At 46.6% G+C, this 24,595-nt stretch overlaps 1 protein-coding gene across 1 annotated transcript in view; it reads right to left on the bottom strand.

The window, feature by feature from the left end:
- CPT2 (carnitine palmitoyltransferase 2) overlaps positions 1 to 24,595 on the bottom strand; it is a 96,920-nt gene that overhangs the window by 18,346 nt on the left and 53,979 nt on the right. The window contains exon 3 of the mRNA XM_085602595.1: positions 6,420 to 6,526. Within this exon, the coding sequence (XP_085458721.1) occupies positions 6,420 to 6,526 (107 nt within the window). The remainder of the gene's footprint in view (positions 1 to 6,419; positions 6,527 to 24,595) is intronic.

Genomic DNA, 24,595 nt, shown 5'->3' on the forward strand with positions numbered 1-24,595 from the left:
TTGCAACTTGCTGCAAATCCTGCCTCCCCTCCCGCTACAAAATCCTGGCATGGCGGGCCGAGCAAAGTGTTCGGTATCAGCATAAATGCTGATCTATACCCAGATGGCCGTTTCCTTCCTCCCCCTGAATGCACTGCCACAGAGACGCCCACACTATTAGACAGCCTACCATACCATCAGATGCGGCAACATGCAAAAGCGTCAAAAAGTCCTTCCTGGCGCCACCTCCCACTAACGCGGCTTTAGAATACATCCACACAGCTACTGCACACTGTAAGTTTGTCACCAGACTCTACTCACTGTCCATGGCGGCTACATCTACTAGCACCGAACTGGCACATGCCGCCTGGTGGGCGGACCTGCTTGGCAGCCCTACACCCGAGCAATGGAAATACTTTTGCAGTCAAACAGAAAAACTCTCCCCTAACTACAGACTCAGACAAATGGACTTCAATTTCCTCCACAGGCTATATCGCACTCCAGTTGCTCTGCGCAGGATTGGCCTCACCACGGATGCATGCTGCCTGCGCGGCACCTAATGCTCATTTATGCATTTAGCGTGGTCTTGCCCAAAGTGGCAGCCTAGTGGCTGCAAATGTGCACGTCCATTGGTGCTATCACAGCGATCACCCTTACACCCAATCCCCTTCTTTGCTTGCTTGGCTACGTCAGGGAGGTGCCCGATGCCTACAGACGCCTCGTAGCAATGCTGCTGTTCCTGGCCAAACAAAGAGGGGCAATGCATTGAGGGGGAAGGCCGGCACCAACGCTCAATCTTTGGCTTGCTGATGCAGCATATTGTCAGACACAATTGACAGAATTTTGGAATCTTATGCTGAGCGCTAGTAGGCCGCACAATATTTGGGAACCTCTGATCGCGTACCTACATAGCCTAGCAGGCGACACGTCGGATCACGACGCCCCTGTAAACAACCCGGAGCCCACACCTGCGTGGGCAACAGATGCCTAGAGGCGGGACACAGATAAGCCACATGTAGGATTACAGTGTTATCCCTACTTTCCTCCCTAGAATCCCAACCTCCGCCATGTGTGATTTGATTCATTCTGTTGCGTATCTCAGAAACATCTCTAATTCCGTCAAACTGCCAAACCCTGAATGTGCCTTAAGTCTTCTGTTACTGGTTGATGATAATGCTGAACTGTATGTATTATTGTGCTTATGTTGAAGCCTCAATAAATTAATACAATTTAATAAACTTCCATCTCCTTTTGTTTGTTGATATAGAGCTTAAAACATACCATACAGAGTATTTACTGTTTGAGATTGTAAATTTGATACACACTATGGAGAAGATAACAAGTTAAGTGCAGAACAGCAAGTCCAAGTGAATTAGTCAAACATGAGAATCCAGGCCCAGTGAGATACATATTAATAGGATAAATTCAGATGCACCACATGCAAGTGTGCTAAATATCTTACAAAGGTTACAAGACTTAATAGGCAATGTGCAGATTTTATAAAAGGGCCTGGATGAAAACAGCCAAAATGAAAGTAATTGCTTGCACTGAATAAATGTTCAAAGTAAAAAAACTAAAAAAAAAACTTACATATATAGTGGTGGGCTCCCCCCTATTCAACTTCCCTAGTCAGACCACTTTGCTGTACCTTTTCGCATTCTGATACATTGTTCACCACCCACATACTTCTCTGGTCAGCCTTCCAAGGCTCCCAGATGGGCCAAAGTGACATCAGTGGTTTTTATGGAAACACTGAACAAGAATTATTCAGTTCTTGATCACGGCATCGACTCAGCCAACTCACAAGTGACAGATTGGATTGAGGATGCATTAGAGCAGACAGCACGAGTTACTGAACATACTCCTAGAAGGATGTGCTGGATTCTCTCCGATTTCCTCCACCAGGCAGAAGACATGGGAGACACCACCGCTTTGCTGCTACTAGACCTTAGCGCAGGATTTGACACTGTGTCCCACAGCCTACTTCTTGAACAGCTATACAACCATGGAATTGATGGAAAAGCTTTGCAGTGGATAGCATCTTTCCTACAAGGTCAATTTTTTCAGAGGACATAAAAACTTCTCGAAGGTCTTTCCGCTACAGCAGGGGGTGCCTCAGGGCTCTTCCCCGAGTCTGACATTATTCAACCTGTATATGCACCCTATGGCTGATATTTTCGAGCGCCACAACATTTCCATCATGTCGTACGCAAACGATACACAGCTGATAATCAAGATCCCTTCAATGCTGCAGGGAAACTCCATACCTGTCTATTAGAGGTGGCCAAATGGATGAGCCTGAGCTGCTTAAAGCTTAATGCAGGGAAGACTGAGGTACTGATCCTGGGAAAACCGCCTACAATTTGGCTATGGCGTTTTATGCATAATTATAGATCTGCCGCATTTGCCACACAATCTGCTGCATAATTTGCAGATTTTAACAAAATAGTTGTTGTTTCTAGCTCAATAGGTTCAAAAATGTTACTAAAAACACAGTGACACGTGCTGCCGCACAATCAAAGGCCCTTTGCAAAGTTGAACTGGTCACCTTTCTTTTTGCTAGATTTGGTTGTTAAACTGGCACTAAAAAGGTGCAAGTTTAAAATTGACAAAATAATGAAGTAATATCATCAAAGTATGTGCCCAAATAATGCAGCATAAATAGCCTTTTCTTACCGCATAATTTACTCATACAGGCCACATAATTTGACCCTTCAGCGCTTTATAACCAGTGGCCCTGACCACTCAAAGTGACCACTCGAAAGATGTGTAACATCCTGCACAGGCACTTGCCCAAATGAAGATCTCCGACCACAGGTAAAGTTTACATGTCTTCCAAGTAGCACAACAATCTCTTCTCATCTACTCACCTTTTTAAATCTTAACGTAAACAACACATTTAAAAACTTGTTGGTGAATTCAAATGCATTTAGAAGGTTTAGACAAGTGTAGAACTCAATTATTTAAAACTTTTAGGAAGACAAAAGTAATAATGTCTAAATTACAGTGAAAAACAGTATTGTAATTCAGTAACCAAATGGATAAACTCACAGTGGGCCAATAACCTTGACTGAAAGTTTACTGTGTGTAAGGTTAAGGACATTGTACAGGCTCCTTGCATAGTTCTTCTGTACAAGCTAAAAAACAGTGATGTTATCACTAATTTCTTATACAGTATATCACAGAATTCATAGGGGATGTTTGGAAAAGCAGAAGTTATACTTCCACATTAACCCTTCACGACTTAGGTTATCTTTGTTAATCTTGTCTGCACATGCCTTTACTTATCAACCACATGCAATCCTTTACCCATTTGTCTAACATGCCCTAGTGAGCTGCTGAGATCTTTCAATATGTAACTCATATCCGGTGACCGAAACCAAGCAATTGCACAGACCCCACCAGCACTTCAATAAAGAAAAAAAATGTCCGATTACATTTTCTTCTCATCTATTATGTTTCTCATTATTATTTAACCCATCTTGGTAAATTCTCTGATTTAGATGCAAATTTCCCAGCCATCCCCCATAAAACAATTTTAAATTATGCAGTCTCAGTCCCTCATGACTCTGGTATATGCACGTAATCTGCACACCTTTTTTAGGTCTCGCCTGGCGTAGGCTGCGCACATGCGCAGTCTCGCTGGCGAAATTTAACGTTTTGGGGTATTTTCAGTAATGGGCTTTAATCCCCGCCCCTCTTTTCCATTGGCCGGCGTCACCGTTTATGCTAAACGGTGGCCAACCATTGGAAAAGAGGTGGTAGTGACGTTTTCGTTCGACTTTTTGAGCCGTCCCATTTGGACGGGCTCATCTGCCTTTCCGTGCGTCGCAAAAGGTCAAAAAGGTCAAACACATGGCCCCATAAAGATAAGAAACCTTTTAGCAGGCGAGGCCGTCCAAGTAGGACGGCAGAAAAAGCCAAACGAAAACGTCATGGCGAGCGCTTGTATAAGCGATAACACAACCATATACATACATGCAGTTCATTTTGTGATGTACACCACATAAATAGCAACAAAACACACCAGGTAAGGAGGAAATGAAATCTAAAGTAGATATAGGAGAAATGAGCAACAACAGCGTTGCTGGGGCAATAACCGCATTACAGCTCAACACCCAAAGGGCACTGAGGATAACGCACCTGTCAAAGGAGCACTGTGTGCTTGACGAGGCCAGTAAATTCCTTGGTTTCGGAGGACAGATTAGACTCAGGTCTCAGCTATCTTCAGCCTTGTGATCAGAGCAGGAGATGCGTGAGGACGCATTGTACCCCCGCAACCCACGCTACAGATTTCATTACTACCTCATCTGCGCCGGAGGCGAAACCCTTGACCTCGGTGGACAGATCTCGCGATAAAAGAGACCCCTGCACCTCGCCCATCACTTCTTTCAGCGTGTGTGACAGCGCGCGCTTTCCACTCAGGGCGATGTATTCATTCACTTTGGCGGGGGTGGTGCGTTATTTGAACATTTGGTGCATATAGGTCTAGGAGCCCTTCATACTGAGGATGGTAGTGTTGAAAGGCGACGCGGTGAACAGGCGCTGGCAAACACCCGGTCTCACGTGCTAGCCATATTGTAAATAATGATAATGGCTGCTGGCCTTAGAATGATTATCCAGGAGCACGGCCGGGCCATTACCCAGGCTTTAAAAAGAGGAAACCAAAGTCCTTCAGATGTAATTATCTAACTTCCGAGGTCACCGAAAGAGGGAAGTTTCTATTCCCTCTAGCGTCAGAACTGCTGTTTGCAGAGCAAAGAAGACGCTTCTTTCCTCGCTCAGATTATTTCAACGAGTATCACTGTCCTCATAAAAGGTACAACACACAGAAAATATTAGTTTCCTTAATAACAAACCTGCCAGTTTCTAATTGACAAACACATCTTTTGCTGCTACGACAGTAAGTTTGTATAGTTAAGGTCATCGTGTATGCAGTTCAGTTCAATAGCAATAATGACAGAACAACTATGGTAAGGCCACAGAGGCGCTCTGACAGATTTTTCTTCATATTTTATACACAAGCACTGACTACAAACACCCTATATGGTAACATACATGGTATCAGGGCCACTGGAAGTATGCATCTCTGTGGGCGGGAAGGTTTCTGCATACTTATGGATTTGCTGCATTTGCCACATCCATCATCTGCTGCATAATTTGCAGATTTTAACCTAAAAAAATATGATTCCAGCTGAAATGAATCAAAAGCTACTAAAATTGCAGTGAACCATGTTGCTGTTCAATGGAAGGCCCTATGCAAAGTTTGAATGGCTCATTTGTTGCTTATTACCATATTTGGATGTTAAACTCGTACTAATAAGGTGAATCTTTTGCCCAGAAAGAGTAAACGTGAAAACATTATTAAGTAATATCACAAAATGTGCTGAATTAGGTTGTATAATTTGACTTTTCTTGCTAAATAATATAGTCAACTCAGCCGCATAATTTGGTCCTCCTTGCCACATAATTCCAGTGGCCCTACTAATAGGTTACAGCATAGGTGGCGGAGTGTGTTTAAGATTACAAGTAACACTTGTATGCCTACTTGAAGTCTGCTAAAGTTTACTGAGCAAAACAATCAATGTGTATTTTTGCTCCGCAAAGCAATCTCAGGACACCTCTGAATATTAACCCCTGCCCAATTTATGTGAACTTCTGGTTTCTACATGCATTGCTGCAAATGAGAATACATGTGATAGAAACCGAAACTCAGATTGCAGGAGTACATTGTTCCCATTAGAAGAGTGAACAAGCATTTGCAATGCAATAGGTCTCGCATTTACGCGAGTTTAAGCTATTGGCATTGTAAATGACAATGCCTTTTATTTAGGTTTTAAAAACAAAAACAAAAATAAAAGGCATTGTCATTTGCAATGTCAATAGCTCAAACTCGCGTAAATGCGAGACCTATTGCATTGCAAATGCTTGTTTAATCATGCTTTACTGCTTTCTTTGCACTGACCAAAGATTCATGCTCGTTTGCTCCCTCCTCTTTAGGATCACATACTGGCCTGTTATCTGTATGATAAATCCTTTGCTCACAGACTACTGCCCGATCTATTTCAGACTGTGACTCCAATTGTGATCTAAATGGCACTTAATTAGGGCATACTCTAGCATAATATTTTGCTGATTTTCTCTGGAGGTACCAGAGTTGGTGTATGTACTATTTAACTGTTTGAGGGTTACGGCCCGAAATAAATATATTAATTGATTGATTGAAACCATTTTGCATTAGATGATTAGCGCATATTATACTTCCTTTTGGTGAGGCACTCTGGAAAAACCTACTTTATCTACAGCTTAAAATAAATAGTCATGGCACAATACGTTTTAACACCTGAAACAGAAACTGACACATTAAAATAGACCACTCTTGCCACATTCTTAAACAATCACTCAGTGTTTATTTTATCCAAATATGTATTTTTGTTTACCTGAGATGTAACTTGTGTGCTTATTCTTTTTGTCTTCCGCAATCAGCAGCTCTTGCAATTGTTTTCCAATTCCTTGTTCAAATTTCTGTGCCAGCTGTTCAGTTTTTCTGAAAGAACCACATAACATCAACCACAACACAAATTCCAGATGCGACCTTCTAGTTTCATGGGGATCAGACCCACTGAACTCTAACAAAGCAATGTTTCCTTTCTATCCCAGTTGTCCTAGCTCAGAGATACTGCTGAAGCTTACCACAGCCCTCTTCAAACAGGTTGCTTAAAGCTCTAATTAAGACAATCTTAAGGCAGAGCCATGCTGAATATCTTTGAGGGACACCTGTCTTTGAATCCCAAAATGATGAATATGGCAGTTTGTTAAAAATGTCCTCACCCACAGATTGCGGCATGCTTCATCACTGGGCTTGCTAACAACATCCCTGCGCAGACCAATGCTGGGATCGAGCATAAGGTGTAAAACTAGCTCAGGAAGATCTTCAAATTTTTTCCCCCCAAGGATTTCCTGGTCAGGATTAAAGAATATATATAGAATATATATAATATAGGACGGTGGCGTGTGTGTGGGGGGAGGTTGTGGGATTGTTACCCCTGCACCCCTCATTATCTGTATAACTGTCAACATGTTTCAGCCATTCTTAGGAGCCCAAAAGGGTCATCTGCCCTTCGTCAGGACGTTAGATTCTCTGTAACCCCTACTCTCTTACCTTACGTAGTCGGCAGACTGAGATCTGACCAATTCCGGTCTGATAACGTGTAATCACACTGCAATCTTTCTGAGTTTCATATATTGAATTGCTCGAATTAGTGTGCGAGCATAAGTCTCTCCCTAATATCACACATTCGTCAAGGTAAGACTGCCGCGTCCGTGAGCCTCTCTGCACACGAGAGGCTTGCACTAATAAAACCGTGGAGCATTTAGGATAATTCGGGCTACAAGATTTAGGTGTAGATTCAAATTTGGCCTTCCAAAGAGGACAGAGCCACTCCACCTGTGATGACCTGCTACACTGCGTTATATTTATATAGTGCTCCACACCTTAGTCTAGGTTTCTTAGCCCTAAGGTAGTCTCAGAAACCATGCATGAGGCAGTCTATAGGATTTGTTCCCAATCACAACAATAGTTGCAGGTACAATCTTAATCTGTGCAGGAAAGTTTTAGTCAAAATGTACCGAGAAGCCCCTATTGCCTTATTGGGGTATTGGGAGCAATGCCTTACTCCACTTGTAATCATGTAGCTCAGTCTTTGTGTAGAGGATATTCTCCTCTGAGTTTAAGGAAGCTCTCACTCGTCCATACTCTTAAGAGAGTGTGTAGGGTATAGGCGCCAGGTTCTCTCCTGTAATACTGCCCACCCTGGTGACCTGTGGGGGAAATAGAGTGGAATAAGGATGGTATCCCAAGTGCCTCTGCAACCCTGTCTTCCTCCTCCCAATCCTCAATTCCCTTGCTTTCCAGTGCCAAATACCTGTGGGGAGAAATGGAGTGCAGAAACGCTGATGTCCTGACCCACACCCATGCAGTGATATGACCATTCCTGAATGGTTCCTAATCTGAAGAACCCCTACCTTCTTTAAAGGCCCTTTCCGTGTCTTTCTGCAGCGTAACTGTTGCGAGGCTGCAGTTCTGGAGGGAGGAGCCTCAAATGAAGGGAACCCAAAAAAAAGATTGCTGGGAGGCCATCCTACCTACTGCAGAGGTACCCTGGCATACCATCAAGGTTAATGCAAGAGAAAATAGAAAGCAGAGGTGGCCCACTAAAGCACAGCCAATTAATCCCATAAGCACTCTAAGGCGCCATGCAAATATCTGTGGACAGGTCCACATGTTCAAAGGTACGCACAGATGTTATTTTGGTACTCATTTAATTGATTGAAGGATGAAGGCTAAGTGAACCCTGACTGGGGGACTCAAGCTTAGCATTAAAGTGAGTAGTCCTCCCTGCATTATGCAGCTGGGCTATTCTTCTGGCTGTAAGAAAGCGGATACATAGTTGAAGTGAGTGGTAGTCCTCTTCAAGTAATTAGGGCACTACTCCTTACCAGATCCAGTTGGGTCTCAGTATTTTAAACCCCAGCTCAACCCTTGGTAGCTATAGCATAGAGCAGACTTAACTTAGGAGGAATGAGTAAAGCATGTATCAGAACCAAAACTGTTAAAATGTGGAAAACAAGAAAAAAAACACTCCAATGTAGAAAAATATAATAAATGTAATGACCGAACAGACCCCAAAACGACAAACATCAGATGCAGGGAGCCAGGGATATGCTTTTTCAAAGTTTAAGATATTTCTTGCGACGAAAAGTGCAAAGCGTCAACTACGGGTATCTGGTCGCACTAGACCAACCAGGTCACAGTCAAAGTTAAGGCCAAAAACAATAAAGCGCAAGTAGGATTCAGGACCAGGTTCGGTCCGGTGGAAAGTTTAACCTTCAGACTTAGTCTCTGGAATGGAAGTTGAGAATCCTCAGCGGGGAGGCAGAATCAGTCTACAAGTGACATTAAACTTACAGGTTCTAGATACGCAGTGTTACATCTCCAAGTGGCTTATAAGTAAGTTAAGTATGCCAATCAGAGATTAGCCAAAATTGGATGTTTTTAGGGATCAGAACACATACACTCTGTGCGGATCGGTGTTCAGAGTCCAAACGCCAATAATAAATCCAGCCAAAAGTGGGGTGCTGACCACGCAAAAAAAAGCATTTTCTTACCCTGACCAATTAGCTTGATCCAGCAATATTCTGGTAAAGGTCAAATATACCTGCTCCGACAAAGATCTGGTGAAGTCCAGGAGCGGTAACTGACTCAATCAAAACGAAAGTAGTCACCTGACATCCAGATCCAAGCACTTATTGTGCTGTGAGTTGATCTTGCCACCACTAGAGAACAAGTTCAAAAATGTATGTTGGGCCACGAAATATGTCTGCTCACTATCAAAGCTGTGGCTTCTCAGCACAGCCTTCAGATGAGATTTAAACCAAGCCAGCAAAAAGCCTTTGCTGTAGGCTTTTTGGCTATGCAGAAGCACAACATTTTTCTCAGGCTTATTGGCAATGCACTCCGATCTATTATTATTTTGCAGCTGAGCAAGAAGACAATCACCTTTGGCATTGATCACATCATACACCCAAAGTACAACAGGCTGCAAGATCTGCATGATTTTTTTTTTTTTTTTTTAAATATCTTTATTGCATGTTATCTTTTCTGGTACATTAGTCCACAGGCAGGTGTACACATCAATATTTCAACGACGTTGCCTGTTCCTGAACACTTTGCATATAAATCAAAATATTACCGCCAGTGTGCTCCATTATCAGCCATGCCTAGGGCGTGGGAGTTACATTTACGTATACAAAACCCCTCGGGCTCTTACAGCCCACACACTCTGTTATCTCCAATGGAGGGCCAGGAGGAAGGCACTAAGCACACCTCTCCATGCCAGCGAGGGCGGTTTGCAAGAACATCAGTGCGTGCTGATAAGTACAGTTCGCCATAAAATCCAACTCTGGAATTACATCATATAACGTGTTATGGGTAAATAGACCAATGGGCGTTCCCGCATCAAGTCTATGCATTAGATATATATTTTTGGTTCTGTTTTCCCCCCTTCTATGCAACAACAATTCAACTTTATCCAACAACAATTACTTATAAAAGGGGAAAAAAATTTTTTTTTAAAAAAAGGAAAAAGTGGAGACATCAGTTAACTGAGGGCGTATGATACCTGTGTTTGGAGTACCTTTCAGGTGAAGTCAAGGCCGGACCGGCGTGCAAGTATGATGTGTGGGCAGCTTTGCTAACGTTCCGTATGAGAGCATGTGCGTGGAAGTGATGCGCTTCAGGAGCTGCTTTCACATGACGTTTTTCTTTTCCTCTTTCTTATTTTCTGTTTTGTTTGGTTTTTGGATGTGAGGTTCCTGCCCAGCCTAGTGTATACTATTGGGGTGGCATGTGAAGTCAGCGTGGTGTCAGCGACCTGGAGGTTCTTTAAGCGTCAGATCTTGTCTGGTGCGCTGGAGGCGACTGCGGCGTTGCCTGAGGGTGTGTGAGCTTTCTTAGCATTTCCTCCCAAGACTGTGCAATAGGATATTTTCGTAACCCTGCTGTTTCTTCCCTGTGGAGGATAGTACCCTCCGCCTGTGCCCAGACCTCAAGAGATTTCACCCAGTGTGATACTTCTGGTGGATCCTTGTGCTTCCACCTTTAAGTTATTAGGCGCTTCGCCGTTATGAGGCCCAGGTCCCGAAACCTGGAGACCGCCTTAGTTCTCCTGCAGAGCCCCAAAATGCAAACCTCCCACGTGGAGGGTATCTCAGTGCTCGTGCAGTTGGTTAGCGTTACCAATATTACGTGCCAGTAGGGTAGAAGCAGGGAACAGGACCACAACATATGTAATAGATCAGCACCTAGCACATGACACCTCGGGCATTCGGATGTATGGACATTGAAATATTTATTAATTTTGTCTGGTGAGAGGTACGCCCTATGTAAAATGTAAGTTTGTATTAGTTTAAATCGTGAGTTTCGCGGTATATGCATGGCACTAGCTATGACACGTTCCCACTCTTAATCCGACCAGGGACGGCCCCTGTCTTCTGTCCAGTGCGTGTGGAGTCTTTGCAGTGGCTTCAATACATGAATGAGTAGAGCCTGTACCAGCCAAAGTATCACATGCGAGCCCTCTCCCATTACGTGTAGGTACTGTATTAACTGGTGTGTCGGCGGCTCGCCGGCCATGTCACCCCACTGTTGTGTGAATGTTCGCAAAATGGCTGCTTGCAAGAGGAACTGGCCCGCTGGCAATCCACTGCCCGCCATCAGTGTGGCGAAAGACAGTAGGGTACCGTCCGCATACAGGTCTCCGATTGTCTCCACACCCACCGCAACCCAGGGCGCCAGCGTTGTCTGTTATAGGGTCACTGCCCCTGGGTGTCCCAAGAAGTGGTAGTACAGGGGCGTATAGGATCGTGTCTTTTGTGAGGTGAAGGCTTCTTCTGAAACATCTGTAAGCCAGCTCGACGTGTATTTGTGTTGGGCGAGGGATTCTTCCTAGAGGGTGAAACAGCCCACAGATCTGGGCTTGCGTCCAGACTGTGTCCCCGTTTGCCGTGTCTGCCAGGTTCTTGTCACTGAGCCACTTCGCAACCCACTGTAATTGCGCCGCTAAATATAGTTCCAGGTGAGGGACTGCTAAACCGCCACTTTCCGGGGGTGCATATAGTTTCTGCAGCGCTATTCTAGGTCGCCCGCGTTCCAGATCAAGCCACGGAGCATCCCTTCTAATTCCCTGAATAGCTTCACTGGAACATACACCGGTAGATTCGCAAAGTAATATAGTAACCTGGGTAGTACTATCATTTTGGTTAGGGTGACACGGCCCATCACATTGAGCGGCAAGGACTTCCAGAATTTCATCTGTGCTCCGACGGAGGAAACGGCTCGGACCAGATTTCCTTCCAGAATATCTGTCTGGGACCTGTATATGTGTATTCCTAGGTATCTGAACGTGGTCGGATACCAATGGAGTGTAGTTCCATTAATGATTACATCCTCACAGAAAGAGTATGCACCTGATTTGGCCCAGTTTACCCTGAGACCCGAGACCGCCTCAAATCTACCGAACAGTACTGATATCTCCGGCGGCACAGCATGTAGATCTCGTATATACAATAACAGGTCGTCCGCATATAGGGACACTGTGTGTAGTCCGTCACTCAAGGGGATGCTCCATTCCGCGGCCCCTTCTCGGAGGAGAGCCGCTAACGGTTCCATCGCCAGGGAAAAAAGCAACGGGGACAGAGGGCATCCCTGTCTGGTCCCACGCCTTACCCTAATTGCCTCTGACAGGAGCTTGCCCGTGCGAACTCATACTGTGGGCCGTTGGTATAGCAACTGCACCAGTCGTAGATAATCATCCCCCAGCTCATATTTACGTAAAACCGCGGCGAGATAGGGCCACTCCAGCAAATCAAAAGCTTTCTCCAGGTCCAGAACCAGACAGCCAGACCTAGGCCTTTTCTCCGTGGCGTACCTCTGGATCCGGAACAATCTTCGAATATTTAAGGAGGTGCTTCTAGTTGGTACAAATCCATTCTGGTCGGCATGCACCAGAGTTGGCACGAACGGGGCAAGACGTTTAGCTAGGGCCGAGGCAAGGATTTTGTAGTCTGTGTTGAGCAGAGCCAGTGGTCTATAGGATCCCAGGAGTTCAGGGTTCCTGCCTGGCTTCAAAAGAGAAACCAATGTTGCCTCATTTTGTGTGGGGGGGAGCTTTGAATATTCCAGCGCTGCCTCGTATACACGCAACAGCTCCAGTACCAGCACCGCTGAATATGCCTTATAGAATTCGGCCGGCAGTCCATCCGGACCCGGAGCATTGCCATTCGATAGCGAGTATATACTATCCCTTATTTCCTCCGGCAAAAGAGGAGCACCCACTTCTCCCTGCTGAAAGTCCATGAGCTGCGGCATCATCAGTGTGGACAAGAAATCCTGTATGTCTACAGCCGTAGCCGTCAAGCAAGATCTATATACTGTGGAGTAGTGTTCTTCAAAAGCGCGGTGTATATCTTCTTGAGTGTGCACTATAACTCCTTGAGTATTTTGTATCGCTGTCACGGGGGCAGCAGCCACGTCCTGCCGTATCAGCCACGACAGAACCCTACCAGGTTTGTTTACCATGTGATGGGTGTGCGCTGAATGTGCTGCGTAATTCAATTTACGGAGACGCTCTAGTAGTCTAGAATGTTCGTCTCTAAAATGTTCCAAAGGGTCAGTGTCACCCCCCCAACGCTATTCCCTTCCTCCTAAGCAAGTCAGTTTCGAGCTGCGTAAGATCTGCTTCTAACTGTCGCCGCATGCCTGCCTGCGCACCAAGACAGTTCCCCCTTATCACAACTTTAAACGCGTCCCACTCCACTAAAGGTGTCGTGGCCGTACTGGTATTTTCATCAAAATACCGGGGGATATTTGCTGCCAGTAGGTCCCTGAAGGGCACATCCAATAAAAGGTCTGGTTGCAGCCGCCAGGTCGTGATCGGCGGGCGGGGGCGCGCCCATAACATCTCCAAAACATGCGGGTTGTGGTCCGAGTGCGTCCGGCCTAAATAGTGAACCGCCAATATATGGGGGAGCAAGTCCTCCGAGAGCATATATCGGTCTAGTCGCACGTGCAGGTCATGGGCTCCTGAGTAATAAGAATATACCCTGTCTTGGGGATGACTGTGTCTCCAGGCATCCTTCAGATGCCAATATATAGCCCAATTAGTCAAGGCTTTCATAGCGTGGTGCGTGCTTGTACCTGGGAGGGGCGGGAAAGAGCGGTCCAGTGACACATCAAGGACACTATTATAGTCGCCCCCCAAAAGCATGGGGATGTCATGCCATGGCGCAAGAATGTGGGTTAATTTATCTAGGAATGCAGCCCGTTCTGTATTGGGAGCGTATATCGATGCAAGCACTATTTGACGGCCATCTAGCGCGCCCCTGGCTATTACATACCTCCCCTCCACAAGTGTCTGTGTGATCGTGAATGGAACCCCCGCCTTCACCCAGATTAGTGCACCTCGTGCAAATGCTGAGTGCCCTGTGGCGAATAACTGGCCGCGCCAGCGACGGCGTAAGTGTTGTATCTCTGATTTGGCCATGTGAGTCTCCTGCAGCTAGGCAATTTGGACATGGTGCCGCTTTAGGTACGAGTAGATCTGATATCTACGTGACGGCGAATGCATGCCCCTCACATTCCATATACTTATCTTAAAGGAAGATATAAGCCCCCCAATGCGTCAAGGAATCATGACGGCTCGCGTCTCAAATGTCTATCTTTCCAACAGCAGTTCGTCCCCGCCTATGTACCCCAATACCTCGGTCTATAGTCCTGGCAAAGACAGGATCCTGCTGCGTTTGGGTTATCAAGTCCGCCGCCTGTGGGGTGACATCCGGTAGTGCGGTCGAGTCTTGCGTATTCTGCAGGTCATAAATCCGTTCGTCGTCACTGGAGAAGTCTCGTTGGCTGGAGTTGGATGCCTCTTCGGTTCTTCGTGACCCGCTGATCTCTGCCGCCGCTTGCAAGGCGTTGCACTGCCCGCTTAGGATCAGTTCCGAGTGTGGGCCCATCGGTGGCGTAGACGGCATCCCCAGACTCATAGTCCTGCGCTCTCTATGCCTGCGGTGGAAAGGGTCTTTCAGCTTAGGCAGCGGTGCAGTTGCAGATTTGTCCCGGGGCCCCGCAGCAGCGAATGTATCCAGCCAGCCTTCTGCTTCCTCCGGCGTGTTGAAAAAATTTGTTTTTTCGTTGGCCACCACCTGCAGTCGCACAGGGAACAACGGGGAATATTTCAAGTCATTCTGCCTCAGACGCCTTTTCACCGCCATGAACGAGGATCTCTGGCGCTGTACCTGGATGGTATAGTCCGGGAAGAGCATTACTTTATGGTCTTCTATGCGTATATCCTGGAGTTTCCTGGTCTCCTGCAAAATGGTATCCCGGTCCCGGTAGTTAAGAATCCGAAGAAGTACAGGCCGTGGGTTCGATCCCGTAGGAAGAGGTCTCGCCGGGACCCTGTGGGCACGCTCTATGACAAAGTGCGGTGAGAGGGACCCCTCTGGCAGTAGTGCATCTAGCTTGCTTGCGGTCTGATCCGCCGACCCCTACTTCGCCATTTTGTCCGATTGGGGCTTGGATGGCGTCGGTTTGGTTCGCACTCTGCCTTCTCCGGTCCGCGCTCGGGTGCCGCCCGACATCAGGTGCGGGTTTCGTTCACTTTTACCTCTCTCGCACCCAGGGAGAACCAGGATGTGCGTGACACTATGTACCCTTCTTCTGTACCAGTAGGCCGCAGGCAGCAGTTCTTGATCCAGACAATGAGGTCCTGCAGTCCACTCTCCTGAACTCCTCACCCCCCCCCCAACTCCTCAACCCGGAACTGCAGCGCACAGCCTCCTCGATCCCGGTAAGTGTGGGTACAGCAGTGTCAAGGTGGGACAGGATCAGTGTCGGATTAAACAAGATGCAAACGGAAAACCACCCAGGCAGAGCGCACAAGATGCGACAGGTGCGGCGTGTCCATGTGGTGTCGTGCTCACCTCGGCTGTGCAGCGGCCGGTGTAAGGAAGCCAGGAAGCCCCATGCGACGGCAGCCCGGAGCTCAAGACCGCACCTCCAGCACAGCAGCAACCCTGTAGGGCAGCAGTCTCATGGTGTCTCCACCGTCCACACAGTGGGCGAAGGAAGCTCCAGGGCAGCGGCGCGCAAAGCCCGGAAGGCAGCAAGCGCATGGATCCATACACTACGCCTCTGTCGCAGTCCTTCCCCCCACCTTCAATGTTGCACCAGGAGGTGGAGAGGTGATGACCTGTCACTGCCCGAGGTCCGCCAGCGGGGGGCACAACCACCGCGACCCTGCCCCAGCAGCAGCAACAGCAAGGCCGATCAGGCAGCAACCACACCTGACCCAGCAGCCGGAAGAGGAGGGGGGGGGCACTCTCCCCGGTCGCGCCCCCCAGATTTCAGCAGTTCAGCGGGGCTAAACAGGATCCGCACCTTTCACCGTCTTGCAGCCACCGCAGTCATCGGGTGCCTAGCTGGGCAGAGGCCAGGCTCGGGATCCTGCAGACAGCTCCAGCCAGCCCTTGTGCTCCGTCGACAGTGCAGGTCCGGGCGGCAGGGGGTCGGGCGTCTACAACATCACATTGGGGGGCCTCGGGGCTATGCAAATCAGCTCCGCAGCTCTGCGGCCAGTACGGCGGCCCTCCCGGAGTTCCAGTCCCTGTCGCCTCTCACCGCCCCACCTCCGCAGCAAGGCGAGCAGCAGACACGTTAAGCCTGCACTCGCAAAGGTAGGCGAGCAGCGCGGCCGTGTCCTCCACCACAGCACACCATATAGCGGCAGGCATCAGCGTAGGGGCCAGAGTCAGACGCCAGCCGTTCTCGGCAACTGCACCATCCCTCACGGCCCTGTGGGTGGAGTCAGACCCCGGGCTCGCGTAGTGAAGGCCATCCTCTCCGGGGCCGTGCAGCAAGCGGCCTCGCCAGTCAGATGACGCTCAGCGGGGCCCAGGCGAGTCCAGTGCGATGTCGCTGCACCGGGATGACTCCCCGCGTCTCAGTAGTGTCTTGACATACAGCTATGACCGGAGGTATCAGCCTTGCCAGGGGAGCCTCCTTCAGAGCTCTACCAGTACACGTCTGCTGTCATTTCAGTCGTAGCCACGCCCCCTGCAAGATCTGCATGATGGTGGTACGAACCCACAACTCCAGTTTTAAACACTGCATGGCAATAGGATTGCCAAGAGTAAGCACTTCCCTGAGAAACAGCGTCAAAGGGGAAATTCTTAAATTATATGCAGTTTCCATGGTATACATTGACAACCCTCCCCAAAAGCGAAAATAAATCAAAGCACATATTGCGTTTTTTGCCAGGGTTATCTACGTATTTATTAAGAGGACCAGCCAAGCGTTGCTTCCATTAAGATACAAAAGAAGACTACTTATTAATTGTGTCTAAAAGGAACCCCCCAGACAAAATTTTAAGTGAATGTCTGCTTGCCAAAGACCATAATCTTAGTCTTAGTCTTAGTCTTATTGATTTTGAGTTCATTTGAGCACAAATTTTCAGCTATCACCACCACAATGTTGAAAAACAATATTAGCGCAGCTTATCAATGTGGGACTGATGGTATAGAAAGGGCTGTCAGCCACCTCCCTCGTGAGGTGCCCAATATAAACCAGCAGATTGAAAAAGAATGTGAAAACTTGGAGCACTGCTTTAAATGACTACATGCCTTATCTTTTAGTCATAGCCTTTCCACCATGGACATTAGACCCCCACCCAATTAAATGCCTACAGTTCTGAACCCCCTTTAATAGTTATATCAGTATACCCACAATTAAGCCCGGTTAATTGAATCAAATGCAATCTATAGATCTATGAAATAGTGGAGCATTTCTTAACCAAACTATATTGGAAACTTAGCTAAGCCTGATTCCCTTTTAGTACAGAGCATTTCCAGTGTACAGACTAGGTTCCGAAACTATATCCTTTAACCCCCCCCACTCAATTATGAGCTATCAAGCAGCTGTAAAGCACTGAGTGTGCTTTCTAAAAGCTTTTTTGCTGCCTGTGTATTAATGGCTTATCCAACTTAATGATTTGCATGTATAGAGCTTTTGTCAACACATTGCTGGGAGGACTAAGCATGGCGAATGAACAGAATTGTGTTGGGACAGCCCTCTCCCCCTTTTCAAACAAGCATTGGCATAGCCAATAGGTCTCGCCTTTGGGACCTTATAAGTGTTTAGCCATGCAACAGTTGATGTTGTTGCACCAAGGATATTGTGCTGGATAACTAAACACGTATAAGGTCCCATAGGCAAGACCTATTGGCTATGCCAATGCTGGTCTTTTATGTCCTTGGTGGTATTGGTTGTATATTGCCCATGGGGGGATGAAAGGGTAATCCCCATCCTATTGCCTCTTAGAAGATGAAAATGGAGGAGGGGCTTAGCTGTGGTCAGAAAGGGCTCCCCCAGCCCTACATCCGTGGTGACATGGTAGTGGGGCTCATGCATTGAGCCAGTGGCCCAAATTAATTCCATTGCAGAAAATCCTCATGGGAGGGTTTCAAGAGAAAAGGAGAGGGTCTACCCTTTCCTGTGGTGCCTTTCCATTCCCCCAAGCCCCCTCCCCAGCGCAGCCATCATAAAGACAACTACTCGTGCGTGTGAGATAGAAGTGTTCCAGCAGAATCTAATGAGCCATTGCTAATGTGATCTGTGCTCACCCTCCTACCTTGCCAATCAGTTTTGGCCCAGAGGGACAGAGACTCGCTCTCTCAGGGGGATGAAAGTGAAATGAAAAGTGCTCAGGCGGTGAAGGTGAAATGAAATCTTAGAATACGCGCCCCAGCAATTCTCCCAAAACTGTGGCGACTCCAGGCGTAGAAAGACAGCTCGTTATCTTTGGCAGTATTAAAATTTGTTCTGTAACATTTCGAAAGTATATTCCTGCAACTGTTCCCCGTTTGCACTTTTCTGTCATTTTTTGTACTTGAAAATGTATATTTCAGAACCCTTTATTAAAAGCATCAGTGGGTAAAACTTCTTAAAGTGTTTGCCTCGAGGAAAATTATTGGAACGCTGCAGCTGTGATTTCACATTTTTCTAGAGTATTCTCCCTTCAAATGGAAATAGTTTTTCTCCAAAAAGGCCAAGAAATCCGGTCTGATAAATCTCATTTAGGGTCATCGAAAACTCAGTTGAGAAGCGGCCAGTAAAGATCCGAAGCAAATCATATTTTAGATGTGCTGACGTCACACGCTATAGGCCAAGTTTACCAAAGAATTGCCCATTAGTGTACAGCAGCATGAATGTGCATGCTTCCTGAAAGTGAAAGGGCTGTGAGCATTTCCCCTTAAAAATCTATGCACTAGAGAGGCCAATATTTCAGAGGAGTGTTCTTTGAGACAGCCCCGCTGCACTTGGAGGCTGATGTTGAACATCTGGATCTCGGCTCTGCTGCTAGCCTTAACAAGGAATGCGCGTGTTACGTATATTATTAAGTTTTGGATGATTTAGATTTTCTGTGATGCACTCAGTTATGATTTTCTCATGAGAAACGTCAAACTATTTGCATCAGAATAAAGTGGAAACAGGAGTGTGTAATAACCCACACCCGACATGGAGCAAGCTGAATTCCCGGTGTTTTTTTTATGCTGTACAAAAACATAGCAGGAAGTGCTTTACTTAAAACCGATGTTATTTCACATTCAAAGGTCTGACGCACAAAGGCCTGACTCGAAGACTTCAACTTGGCCCTTGTCAGCTGAGAGTACAAAAGTTCATAGACTGTACTATAATTTTTAGCTACTTTCACATTCAACTTAGAAAAGCAGGAAACTGAATGCGTAAACTTAACAGGACTGGACATTTCGGAAGTTTAGTGTGTCAACGCTTTGGTATTAAGCGCAACTACTCAGTATCACGTATGACACAAGCAAGTGCCACACAAAAGGACACTGCGGGTATAGATAGGTCACACATGCTAAGAACTAACAAGCGCACGCGCGGCAGGAGGGGGGGGGGAGAGAGGAGGGGGCCTGCGCGATTGACTTGCGGGAGCGAGCGGCTGGCACCACAATAACTGATAACATATGGCACCAGCCGCTCGCTCCCGCAAGTAATCGCCACACGTGCACACGTTGCCATTGAAGGCAATGGAACACATGCACGTTTTTGGCCGCAAAGCTGTGCCGATGACTAAAGGTCTCTCCTATTCAGCGCATGCGCGCTGCGTAGGCGAGACGTAAAATGGGGATCAAAATAGAGCATTTTCAGGTAGGGCGTTACAAGCTCCCACCAGCAATGCGTTGAGCACAGGGAACAATAAAAATTACCATTGTTAGAAATCGGGTTTCTGGTTGGCAGAGGTAAGCATCCTCTGGCATAAAGCAGGAAGTCAGGGTAAGTGAGGTACACACTAAAAGATCACCTGTGCTCACTCTCTGGTAGCTTGGCACGGAGTAGTCAGGCTAATCTAAAGGGGCAATGTGTAAAGTGCGAACACACACGTTTAGAAAAATAGATTATTAAATTCTGAACAAAAATTTAATAAGTACAAGCCAAGATATGTATTTTTAAAAAATAAATGAAAAATAGAGATTAGAAGCAAATAGCGTTTTGGGTTACTGTAGGTCATGCTGGACCGAGCCAAACTGTGGAGTTCAGTCTGCCAGTGATGGAGCATAGGCCGATTACAGGCCGATGCCTGAGCAAATCACCTTAGTCTTTGTCCTAGAACAAAATGCAGTAATGGCAAGGCGTCAGTTCCGTGGACAAAACGCAGAGTCCGCAACGCGAGAGCAATGCGCCAGGCTAATCCATGCTGGAGATGATGTGTTGATAGTCTCCACGTGCTGGCAGAGACGCATTGATCCCTGAAGAGGTGAGTCCAGAGGTGCTGTGGTAATGCCGTGTACAGTATGAGGGGTCCAGACCTCGCAGCAGTGATGATGCGTTGATCCGAATGTAGCGGCAATTGATACATCGGTGTCTGATCAGCACAGAGATGTTGAATCGCAGGATCTGGCAGATGCAGCATTTTAAACTTACTTCCTAGGGCCCTGGATTGGATTGGCAACACTTGGCAGAGCAAGACATACAGCAAGTAAAGTCCAGGTGCTGGGATGAATTTGAAAGGTGAAGTTTTTGATATCCTTGAGAGTTCAGCAAAAAGGAGGCAAGCCAACAAGCCCTTGGAGAAACGCAAGTCTTTACGATGTAGAGAGCAGGTCCAGTCCTTCTCACTTTCAGGAAGAAGCAGCAGGCCAACACAGCAAAGCAGGTAGCAAAGTGCCAATCTCTCCTACAGTACAGCAATCAGCAGGCCAAAACAGCAATGCAGTTAGCAAAGTGGCAGTCCCTCCTACAGCACATCTGCTCTTCTTACTGGCATAATGTCCTTAGTTCCAGCAGTGTAGGGAGTACAGGGTGTCAGAGGTCCAGTACTTATACCCACTTTAGTCTTTGAAGTTGGGAAACTTCAAAGAAAGGTCTTTTTAGTGCACAATACCCAGCCCTTTCCCTCTCCTGGCTCCAGACTCACTACAAGGGGATACAGATGGTGCAAATTCTATTGATTGGCTGCCCTGATGATGAAATCATGAATTGAATAGGTCAAAACGCAGTCGACACCTTCCTTTGGCACAAATGAAAGAGGAAGCATATATTGCATTTTATTCCGGTTATCCGTTGGACTTGTTCTGGTTAATCTTCTCCTCTGCCATTGTTCCTTTGTTTACACTGTAAATTGTCACGTTTGCTGTGCAACCAAGTGAGCACCCCTTGCACAGTACATTTATATTTTTGTATAACTGTCCCTTTAAAAAAAAAATATATCAGTGATAATACAGGTTTTTGATCAATTGCTCTGGGTACCCTTTCATGATTTTTTCGTAATTCTCTATGTCTGTTGTCTTCAAATTTAATTGCGTTTTATTTATGTTAAACATTAGCAGTTTTTCCTTATGTGATAATTTCTTGAACCACTCTAGTTGTTCCAAAACTTTCTAAAAGTAGCAGAGAGACCATATTTGTTTTTCCTATATTTTCCCAATTGGAAGCTACCCATATAAAATGTTACAAGGTAGCTCCAATGTTGTCCTATGAGAGAGATAGGCCTTGCAGTAGTGAAGCGTGAATTTAAGAGTATTTCACTACCAGGACATGTGGCGTCTGATGCAAAGTAGAGGGAGGGCACCTCCCCCCATCCCCACAGACCCAGTCAGGAGCTCCCTGAGGCGAGGGGCCGACCTCCCATGCACAGTGCCGGAGGGGGCCCCATGGAGCTTGGGGCCCCTCGCGAGTTGCATAGGCTGATGTTCTACCTTTTAAGTACACTGCACCCTACCCTTGGGCTGTCCAGGGCCTACTCCTGGAGTGACTTATGTGTAATAAAAAGGAAGCTTTGGGACTGACAAGTAGGTTAACTTGCCAGAACAACATGGCAGTTTAAAACTACACATACAGGCTCTGCAGTGGCAGGCCTGAGACATGTTTAAAGGGCTACTTATGTGGGTGGCACAATCAGTGCTGCAAGCTCACCAGTAGCATTATGCCAATCAGGGGTAAACCAATTGTTATTACATTTTAGATGCAAAGCACATGCACTATCACACTGGCCAGCAGTGGGGGCATGTGGCCATGGAAGATCTGCAGGTGGCCGAGAACAGGTTCTTGAAGCGTTTATTGGGTGTCCCAATTCGGAACTCAAACATGGTAGTGCACAAAGAACTGGGGGTCCCTTATTTGAGTGACACTTTGGCCTTACGCCCGCTAATCTTCTGGTTGAAACCGTGGCATAATGAGGATCTGTCGCTGACCCAGAGGATATTGAAAGTGTATGTTTGTGGATCAAGTACATCATATTTCATGGTTAAGACATATAAAGGTCCAGTTTTGACAGACTGGGCAGACCAGATCTATACAGTAATACGGAAATGGCATCTAAAAAGGATCTGGTTTGGGTCAGGGATTCCTTCAGTAGCCTATTGAAATTAGAGAGGGAAGAGCACATATTGAAGAAACCTAGTGTTCGAAACTTTATAATCCTGAAAACATCATCAACTACAGAGCGCTATCTTTTAGGTTCTTTCAGCACAAACAACCGTTTTCTGCTAACTAGGTTTCGCCTGGGTTTCTTCCATCTCTTGTTAGTTTTTCCCGGGGGTTGCCATATAGGACAGCTTTTAACATCCTGCGGCTGCGACGGTGGGTCTCCGCAGGATTTGCTTCATTTTTTTGTTCTTTTGACGTTTCTATGCGACTCCCCGGAGGAAACAAATAGTCCCTGTTTTAAGGAGATTGAATTTTAGGCAGGCACACCCAGCCCTGATTAATTTACGACTGCTAACTAAAGACTCTTTGTCTTATTTGTTCTTAATTTTCTTAAATTAGCAGTAAAACACAGGGCATCATTTGACCAGAGGGCAGTATTGTGAAGGGCATTTTATCAACCCAGTCCCCAGCCGGTGACATAATAAACAGGCTTTATTTATTTGTCGCTAGGTCTATTTTTACCATAGATTTCATTAGTGTTCAGATTTTAATGGATATTTTATTTATGATCTAACCTTCTGCATGTAATGAATTAGACAAATGGTTTTATGAATTTTATCATTGTTGTTTTTATATATACATGTTGTGAGAAGTTGGCCTGGTGTATGCTGACCACTGATTAAAGTGGGCACCTTGTACCAGTCCAAACAACCCTTATTGATGATTAGGTTAAAGAAAACCTTTATTGAAAGCTATCCTAGTGGAAGCTATGGAGAGCAGACTTCAGGCTAAGTCTCGAAGGAAAGTAAAGCTGCTTGGTTTACCAGATTATAACCTCCTGAATAACTAAATGAAAAGGAGAACCACACAAGGAATATATAAAATGTATGTATTTATTACTAAACACTCTCTACTAACCTCTTTATGAGATTAGCGATCAAAGCACACAATTTTAAATCACTAGAACGACAGTAAATAGCACAATACACAGTGGGCTCCAGGGGAGACCAAACCATATACTAAGAAAGTGGTATAACAACCACGACTTGACTAGAAACAGTGCCTAGAGCACGTAGAATCGCTGGGACCCCAAGGAACCACCCAAGGTAGCGACACAGGGGACCTACGGAGGACGGGTGCAGTCTGAGAACACAGACGCGAGCTCCGTACAACTCAATGGGAAAGTTGCGGTTGGAATTTTGAAGATTAAGGACACTTAGGAGAGGACTTGAAGCAAACCCAGTTAAACATAGAAGGTTCTAAGGCCAGCACCCTTGAGAGTACCGAGATACCCATGTTACCTATCCCAGAGGAGCCGGGTGCATAGGGGTCAAGTGATGTCAGAAACCTTCGTAGTTTTCAATGACGTGATGCGGAAAAGTGCTGTTGCCGTGAAGGTGAAAAGTGTCCGGTGTGATTCAAGCCTGGATCGGAGATGAGAAGAACCTGAAAGCAGAGGGGACAGAGTCTGGGTAACTTCACAGCGACAAGGGTCATGCTAGACGAATGCCCACCGATGTCAGGTGTTTCAGGTTAGAAGAGGGTTGAAGCTTGACTCTGCAGCCACGGGGACCAGGAGATGTCGACGACGACCAAAGTCCGGAGGTGAGATGTCGAGTGCTGGGGGGGGGGGGGTCAGTGTACGGATTGAACACCAACAAGCCTTGGTAACTGCAACCCACGCGGTCAGAGGAAAGATGCTCCGGTGAGGACCAGCAAGGTCCGGGGGACTCTCCAAGCTATGGAGAGTCAGGGCACGTCTGGAGCAACCAGGGAAGTCAAAGTTACCTTCACAGGGACCCACAGGACCAGGGATCGTGAAGGGACCTCGAGCTGACTCACAAAATACCAGCGTGGAGTGTAGGCCGGAAATCTTCGGTGCAATTACTGCTCGAGGTTAGGACTACAAGTAGCCCAAGCACAGCCTCAGGGCTCGCCAAAAAGCATATGCTGCTGCAAATGTACGCGGTGCACAGGGGTTCGGTTTGCACGGTCCGCACGAGGGATACGGGCCTCAGAATAGCTGAGAGCGCAGATCAACCTCAGAGACCACGGGAGCCCACCTCATGTGTTGCAGAAATCTTCGGATTCCTCAGGAGCTCGGGAAAT

This window comes from Triturus cristatus, chromosome 4_2 (assembly GCF_964204655.1).
Source record: "Triturus cristatus chromosome 4_2, aTriCri1.1, whole genome shotgun sequence".
Taxonomy (NCBI): domain Eukaryota; kingdom Metazoa; phylum Chordata; class Amphibia; order Caudata; family Salamandridae; genus Triturus; species Triturus cristatus.